Source organism: Lepidothrix coronata, unplaced genomic scaffold, assembly GCF_001604755.1.
Source record: "Lepidothrix coronata isolate B3197 unplaced genomic scaffold, Lepidothrix_coronata-1.0 Scaffold43, whole genome shotgun sequence".
NCBI lineage: Eukaryota > Metazoa > Chordata > Aves > Passeriformes > Pipridae > Lepidothrix > Lepidothrix coronata.
In genome coordinates this window covers 1032117-1041123 of record NW_016690223.1, presented here as the reverse complement: position 1 = coordinate 1041123, position 9007 = coordinate 1032117, and the positions used below count along the sequence as shown (strand labels likewise).

The 9007-nt window shown below is 39.4% G+C and overlaps 1 protein-coding gene across 5 annotated transcripts in view; it reads right to left on the bottom strand.

Moving 5' to 3' along the window:
• Positions 1 to 1218: 1218 nt before the first annotated feature.
• Positions 1219 to 9007, bottom strand: part of TC2N (tandem C2 domains, nuclear) — a 36406-nt gene continuing 28617 nt past the window's right edge. For all 5 annotated transcript variants that reach the window (XM_017813800.1, XM_017813805.1, XM_017813801.1 and 2 more), the window contains exon 12: positions 1219 to 7703. In XM_017813800.1, the coding sequence (XP_017669289.1) occupies positions 7593 to 7703 (111 nt within the window). In that variant the 3' untranslated portion in view covers positions 1219 to 7592. The remainder of the gene's footprint in view (positions 7704 to 9007) is intronic.

Sequence of the window (9007 nt, the reverse complement as noted above, 5' to 3'; positions counted from 1 at the left end):
CATGAAACACCAAAACTGAGAGAGTAAATCATGGATCTCTAGGGATATGAAAGGCCACGAAGAGTAACTCTGCATCAGTCCAGACTACAGGTGAGGGTTCTTTCCCATTTTCATGTGACCTCCTGAAAGTGTATTTCCAGCAGTGAACACTTGTTTCTGAGACCCCGGTGGAGCCTACTGAAGCTTTCCAAGAGATGAACATCAACAGTCACAATCTTCTTACTTCTTTATCAGGGGATTCTAGTTTCTGTGGCTTGTATGTCCAGATGCCCAGCTAAGATGAGCTGGCTCAGATCTATTAATGCACAGTCCAGTTTACATTGCAGAAGATCCGCACCTGAATATTGGTTTCATGGCTTGTACTGCCAAAACTCCTACTGAAGTGTTGATGCAGTTGGCATGGCTGATATGCTCATTGCTTTTGTTGCCCAGACTAGTGCTTTGATCTGTTCACACAGAGGGACATGTGCAAACAGATTTGATATAGTTTAAAGCACAGGAGAAACCTGTCTTTCCGATGGCCTTCCATGGGGCTGATTAAAGGAATTAAAGCAGCTGGATGTGTTTGACTATGCTTTGTCTCTTAGGGAACTGAGAGAGGTGCAGGCAGGGAAAGGGAACAAAGTGCTAATGAAATTAGATAGCTGAGAACAAGTGGATGCCATAAATACCACTCAGTTTGACTAGAACATCAGCACCTGCTGTATTTTTCAAAAAGGGTATTTGTAGGATTTTTACTCCCACAGCAAGGAACAGTGTTGCTAGGCAGAGAATACCGAATCCACGCTATGTTACGTTTCCTTCTCTGTGAATTTTGGCATTACATGAAGTTACTACTAGAAATCCCATTGTGGTGCATTTTTTAATCCATCACATTTAAGGCTTTAATTTATACATACAGTGCTATTTGTCTACTCTAACAAATGGTAATCATCAGGGTTGCCTTTGGTCTACTAAAAGTGTAATGTGGAGAGACAGCAAAGTCTATCAAATCACAGCAAAGACTAGAGTCTCAGAGATCCTCTTCTACTCCTACTTCACCTTAGCACAAGAGCTTGGTAAAATGCCTCTAACATCACCAAGACTTTACTTCCTTGCCTTTGAAATTAGGTGAGTATATTAATCCTGATTTTTGCAGACCTTTCTCTCTATTTTTACCTGCTTTTCCCTATTTTTCTTTCATGGGCATTCTGACCCACTTTTTTTTCCCACACAAGCTGGAGATTAGAAGGGGACTTGAAGTCCACTGCTACTGGTTATTTTATTATCTAAAAATTAGGCTTTTAAAGCATTTCTTAATACTAACCTTAATTAAACCTCTGCTTCTGCTTTTAGTCAATGGTAGTTTCAAGGTACATCAAAACTCTCTTCACCCAGATCTTTAAAACTGCATTACTGTGAAACCCCAGCAAGTGGCCAGCTCCATAGCACAAAATATTATGCTTCAAAATGTCCATGCTTTAACAAATATTTCTTTAGAGCTTGAGCTTGAGCTGCCTCGAGAACTAGTATTGCTGGAACCATGATCAGCAGTGATCTGAAAAGCTTCTCTGTTCTATGGTAGAACAGAGGAAAACACAGCTGAGCCTCAGGGTCCTGAAGCAGCAGAGCTTGTTTTCGCTCATTTCTCTTCCAAGGTCCACAATAATTTTTGAGCTCATTAGTCATTGCAGCCAAATTTGACTGATGGCAGAGATGTCACAGGTAATTCTGTTTCCAAAGGTTTTAAGGAAACCCAAGAACATTCAGGTAGGAAAGGGAGAGCCAGCTCCCAGTTTCCCAGGTGAAGGAATAGCTGTCATGAGCTCACCTCTGATTAGAAATGAGAGAATTCATCTAAGAGAGAAACTTTGTAACTACCTGATGTGCAGCAAAAAGATCGAAGAAGGTCTATCCCGATTTGCACACTGAAGTCAATCAGCCATGACGGACAAAGCCATAAGAAATCAGGCATAATTAGGTCTAGAGCTCAAGGGTCAATGAATGCAGCAGAATGAAGCATTATATAAATACAAAGAGGATGAATCCAGTCTCATGCCAGGAAATACTGAAAGAACCTAAGCAAATACCTAAGTGCGTAATTGTCTATCTTTACTCATGTCAAATAAAAGCTTTGTCAATAGTTACAGGCATGTTACATTGCTTTCAAAAACAATGTTTTTCCAAACAAAAGTGCTGCTTTTATTCATGCTTTTATTATTATGCTCCTTCACAACCTCCCTTTGACAATTCCCCACCCAATCTGCCCTTACTGCCGGAAAATGGGCAGCTAAGTGTGTTTAGTTCCACCTCAGTGTTGGAAGGACTAATGATACCAATGCAGAGGAGACCAGCTCTGTTTTGGGTGCACATGCCATTTTCTTCTGCTATGTATCATACAGGAAGAATTCGCTCCTCTCCTATGACAAGTAACAAAGCTTGGCTATACTTAAAGCTAACAAATACACCTTTCTATGACTGCTTTTTTTTCAAAGAGTCCTGAGATCTTTTAGTCAGTTCTCTGCTTTACAGAAATCTGTGAACCATACCATTCCTCTTATGGAAAATTTCCCTATTTAGCTGCTCCATAGCTCTTTTGCAAGACAAGGATAAAAAGTACAATATGATGACCCTTTCCTTTGGGCATCTGACAACGGATCCCAATCCCCAGATTAGTAAGCATTTCCCAGATCATATATGCAGGAGGTACAGGCAGGCCTCCCTCCACCTGGAGGTGCAGCTTTTCATGACTCTTCCTTGAGCCTTTCTCTTCATCTCAGAGCACTGTGGTGGCAGTCAAACAACCCTCCTGTCCCTTAAGCTCAGAAGCACAAACAGCTTGCTCCTTCTCAACACCCAAAATGATTTCCTAAGCTAATTTTTGGAGGAGGAGAAAGGCAAGTGAAGATACCTGGGTACACATAAGAAATTACAACTGAGTTATCCCATTGTTGTATTCAATGGTGGTAGACAACACAGGAATTTGAGGAGCTCCAAAAGAACCACACCATTGAAGCTGTGAGCAAAGGTAGCTCAGAAATGCAGAGCATGAGACATGAGCCAAGTGCTAGGATGAAAGCCTTCTGCCTGTAGCCAGTTCTTTAAACAGCAAGTCAAACATGTACAATGCTGGTCCCAGTACCAGGTAAAGAAGGGGGGAACATTACTAGAAAAGCAGAAAGTTAATTGGAAAAAGCAGACACCATTTACACACTTGTTTATGCTGAGGCAGAAGAGCAGTCTACAGTCAAATGAAAGGAAGGGAAAAACTGCACAATCAGACATAAGGGGAAAATAATCAACACAGTGGACTTATTTCAAAGACTGAAATCTATGGGAAGAATTGCATTATGTTAAGAGATGCAGATCCACTCTCAATGAAATTCAGTTTCTACAGAGAAATCACTGTGAAGAGATTTTTAACTATTTAAAAAATATATAAAAAATTTAAGCCGCTTGTAACCTTTTAGATAAATCACACTATCTCAATGCTGAAATAACTAAACCAGCTTTGAAGACTGGTTGCTTCTGCTGAATGCAGTGGGAGTTTTGCCATAGACTGAGAGACAATGGCCTGTTCCTCAGTGCAAGCTAGAGAAAAGAATGTACATGTGCTGGAGCAGTGTTTGTGAAACATGGTGCTGATTTTAGTGATGGCTTTTTCCATGCACCAAGCATGAGATCATGTACAGGGCTGTATTTACATGGTGATGTAATTTCGCAGCAGAAGCTGGAAAAACAAGGAGGGTATATCACATCCAGTACGATTTATGCCAAGCTTTCCACAACTATGCAGCCTCCCTCCCATGTCATACGTATGTTGGCAGGATGAAAGTAAAAACTGGGACAACCCTGCCCCAGATTTCTAGACAACCTTGTGTTTTGGCTGCAAAATCAACTCATAACTCTAAAAGGAACCTCCATCAGGCAGACAGTTTTCAAGTCAAACACCATATGTGCTTAATTGAATGCTTACAAAAATACCTTTTGTTTTATAAAAATGTCCTGCCAACAAAAGGAAAAACTAGGGATGCCTAATGGATTTAGCAATATGGCACTATTTATGTTGTGATCACAAAAGATCGGATGCTCAAATACAATTATTTTCCAAGTAATATTTTATGATTATATGGCTTACAAGCTGTTACACCCACTCATCTTCTGAGGTAGAATCTTACAATTTTTTTCCTTAAAAGGAATGCCATGCCATGCTGTTGAGATGTAAAAAACCTGAAAAACTTTGTTGACCTTGTTTACATACAGAATGCTATTAGTCATAAATAAATAAAACAGGATTGTTTGATTAACCAGTGAAATTATATACACACATTTTGGAAAATCTGATTAAGTTTAGTCTATGGTTGGTTTCTAACTATGCAAGCACAGACCTCTGTATGAATAACATCTAATATAAGATCATAACTGTTCTTCCAGTTCATCCATATTCATTTGGGAGATGACCGAAATAAAACTGGTGCAGCTTCTGACCTCTGCTGCTTTCATCAGAATTGTTGTAAGTCAGGAAGCTGAGTCACTAACTAGAACCAACAGCAAATTCAACTATAAACCATGTGTGCCTTATATCTACAAATTAAGTGAGCTGACAAAACAAATTTCTTAACAGTATTTTCAATGAAAGTAAACTTGGATGTAACAATCAAAACAGTGGCTGAACATGCATCAGAGGGACAACATACAGCTGTGACCATTAGAAGAGTGCTCCGAGACACCTCTTTTTCCTTCTTCTTGCTTGTATCCTGGAGTACATGAAGTTCCTTGGTAATTTATATCGTGGATTGGTCTTCAAATGATGCATCATTTTCCTTTTCTGGAAAACTGCATTAGTCTCAAATAAGCCAGGAGCTGAATTTGAAGGAGCTTAAGTCTCACATGCATTTATACTGAAGCAGTCACTAAGCAGTAAAGCAAAACATTCTGCACTTAAAAGGAAAGACATCCCAGGTGATTTCTAGCTGGCATTTCAGACAGTCAAATTGAAATAACACCTGCTGGAACAACCCATTTTACAGGCAGTTGTACCCTGGGACTGGTGCTGGGAACACGCATGTATCCCCTGGTCTTATGTTTTTTCTTCAGGACTGTTGTCTAAGGTAACAACCATACTGATAAGCTCTAGACCCAAATGAATCACCATGGAAAAATGCTTTATGTGACAGGAAAAAAAGCACAACTGTTGACAACAGTCAACTATTAAGAACTCCTTAAATTCTTACATGAATGCACACAAATGCAGAAAACCCCACAGCCTGGGGATGAGCACAGGATGAAGCGGTGCCCCAGAGTGCTCCAGTACCTGGGTGCATCTTGCTTATGTGGCAGCAGTTAACTCTCCTACAGGCAACGCTACATGAAAGAGAGTTCATTAGCTGAGATTTTCTCAGAGAAAAAAGTAGGACTTCAGTTTGAGATGCTGGTAAACATTTGAATAAACAACTGGGAAAAAAACGGACTATTTTCTGTTCATATCTTTTATTATAAACACATAGATTAAATATTAATGTAGGAATAAAGAGACTAGTTAGGCCTTTAGAAGGCTAGGTGTCCTAAAGCAGCCCCAAAAGTCCATTTACACATATCCACTGAGTTGGCAATCTCTGTAGAACCACTGCTGTGGTAATGGAAGTCTATAAAACCCTGGGATATTCCCTGTTCTCTCTTTTAAACAGAACAGCATTCTGCATAAGGAAACAGTTAGTTTGCACTTTTGTTTACTGCCACAATGAATAAAATGTTCAGCCACAATGAATAAAAAAGATCCATGTATTCAAGTAAAGATAATCCAAAAGTATCAGTTCGGTCCAGTTCCTTTTTTCATTTTACCCAACAGGACAGGGTCCTCCCAAGAAGTGTAACTTGGCTGGAAGTTAACACTGTCAGTCAGGATCCTCTGGGCCTACTGGGAGCTTTGCAAAGAGGGTCAGTAAGAGCTAGAACCGACGTTTGTTCTCCAAGTAACACGCAAAACCTTTTTCAGTTCTTTTATAAAGACTGGTCAAAAAGCAGAGCATATAAGAACCTGGGAAAATCCTTTTGTTTTCAAAATATTAAATTTCAGCAACCAAAATCTGGATGGTTGAAGTTTCAAAAGTTTCAATTTTCAACTGATTTGGGGGTGGGAAATCAAAGAGATTCCATTTTTTCTCGAACACTTACTCAAAGACAAAAAAATTGAAATAAAGATGCTCAAGAGGACATGCTTTCCTGTTACAGTCCTTTTCTCTGCTCCCCATGTTCCTTTGCCTTCCAGCAGTGAGCGCTCTCATTGCTGTGCTAGTTCCTGTCAGATGTTGCAACTGGATCCAAGTTACGAAGAAAGGTGGAATTATTCAGCATCCTTAAAAATACACATATTTGTACAGTCCAGACAGCCAACAGTAAATGTGTAAGCAGTGGATTTAATGGAATATATGGGTATTTTTCCAATCTGATAGTTGAAGTAGTGCAAAGAGGTCTGTGCTTTTAGATTTATATATTATCAATTATATACATGGTGTTTCCCCCTCTTAAAAATAACTGTGAACAACCCCCTGAAAATATGGGAACTAATAGAAAAAATAATTTTGGGATTTTGTAGGAAAAATATAATTTGCAATAAAAATATGGTAATTTCTTCTTACTAGAAACAAGTAATAAAAATATATTCCCACACATAACTTTTCAGCATTGTAGACATGTAACAAATACTTCTGCAGTAGTAGCCTATCCTTTAAACAAAGTCCCTTACAGTGCTACATTTTAATTAATATCAAAAAGCACTTATGTAAGTAAATCTTTGCTCCTTTGTACATGTTAGTCTGGGATTTGGCAATGTAAGCAAACGCTAGAGCCTTGTTGATTAGATAGGAAGTGGTTTACTTATAAGTACTCTATATAAGAAAGTAATTTATCTAAAAATACTGGCTCTGTTCCTAAGCAGGGTCATTGCCTCTGCATTATTCCAAACAGAATTTACCCAAACAGAGCAAGTCTGGAGGGGCCCTCTTGCAAAGATCACTAAGTCAAAGAAACTCTTGTCTTTCCATCTCTCTATTTCGAGAGAAGGATGGGGGCAAACACAGGCTACAGGCATGTCAGGTACTGAACAACCCTTCATCAAAAATGCCTTCATCTACTGCCACAGCTTTCCCACTTGCTCAAGCATGTGTTACTCTGATCAAATGGTGTCAACAACCCCAGAGGCTCACAGGTACCCAGGATCAAGCCACTGACCCAACTGATACCCATGGACTTTGGAGTCTGCCAAAAACAAGACTGCAGATGAAGACGATGTCAGTAACGCAAAATAGAGTTGATTCAAGCTGCTTCTCTCAAAGATTGAATTTCTGTGTTTTTATGAAGCCTGAAAGGGGCAAAAATCTTTTTTTCAAGGTGGATTTTTTGAAATCAAATGAACACTTTTCCCAGTTCCTAAAGTCTTCTTCTTAATAATATTTAGCTGGTATTTCTCTTGGTGAATTTCCTCAGTTTCCACAGAGGCAGGATGCAGTGAAGAACTGAACTTGTGTAGACAATATTTTTCTTTTTATTTATACTATTTTAGACAGCATAGGAATTGTTGTAGAAAAATCAGTTCTGAATTTCATCTCCAGTCTTCAAGATGGACCAATGCTGTACCATTTAACAACAACTTTTTCAGGGTTGGCAATGGTATCTTTCCACTGCTCTACTGCTTCACTGTTATTGCTATCAGGACTTAACCAGATCTGCATTGAGAAACAAAAACAAAAATAAAATTGAGTTTACCTGATATAACACAGAGGCCCAGCCTTTGCTAGTTCCAAATAAATAACATGCAAGTGTAGAACAAGATATAACGTATAGACTGTGACCAAAGCATAACAGCAATAAATACAGTTCTGCTAATCCTAACATATTTTGGCTTTCAGCTGGGAACACAGAGAGTCTGTGTTTAAATTTAGCCTCTAAAGTAGTTTAGAGAACCCACCACATAATAATGTTTCTGTACTTAATAAGATGTTTTAAGTCAGGCATTCCTTGCTCTATTCAAATGCACGTGCTGGGGTCAAGGGCTCATCAGGGCCAGTGGTGGCTCTGTGCATTCGAACGCAGTTGGCCACGAGCCATCTGGCATCCCCTACACGAGCTGTCCAGCATTTCCATGAGCATTTAAAATTGCACACTCCCACAGACAGGGCCAAACCTGCATTCCACAGAGTTTACTAACATGCCCATACCACACATAGTCACGTACTAAGAGTCCGTTTCTTCTCAGTATTCAGCTAACGGGTAGCGGCCATGAAATAGGGAAATGAAGTACAAGTAGGAAATTTTCCCCCTTAACATTATCACCAGCCTCCACTGCCAAAAGAATTCTGCTTATGTAAGTAGGTATCGTTATTTACAGGACTCTATTTCCTTATGTCTTCCAAGAATGAGTCCTTTTAAGACTTCTCAGAAACCTTGACCATGAAGTACATTTAGCCTACACTGCTGGGGCATGAGTCCTCGAGAAGTGAGAATAATGTCTTCCAGAATACCACAGACAGCTGATGTTTCATCCACAGAGATTCAATGTACATCTTGCCCATGATTAAAGACATGCTTGTAAAAGCAGCCTAATCTATGTATTGTCTGCTTAGAACAGCATCCAATTAAACATCATTCTCTGAAGGACAAAGTTAATAGATCCAGCTATAGTCATTTTTTTCCAGCTACCCAGCCAATTGCTCAAAGTACATTTTCCCCTGAGCCATATTTTATGTCTTCGTGTGTTATGTGGCAATGTCTGCCTTCATGAGCTGAAACAACCTTTTCCAAATAATCTCCGAGGAGCACAAGTAGCTCATTCCCTCCCCCTAAAAATAAGATCCATGAATTAAATGTAACTCATCAGATTGAGATGACCTCACATATTTCTAGGGACTGCAAAATCATACCCAGTTATTTTCTCCCCAAAGTAGCACAACTAAAAAACCCCATTTTTTTCTTTTCCTGTTTCAAATCCAATTCCACCAACAGGAACTGCAGAAAGATGGGACATATGTGA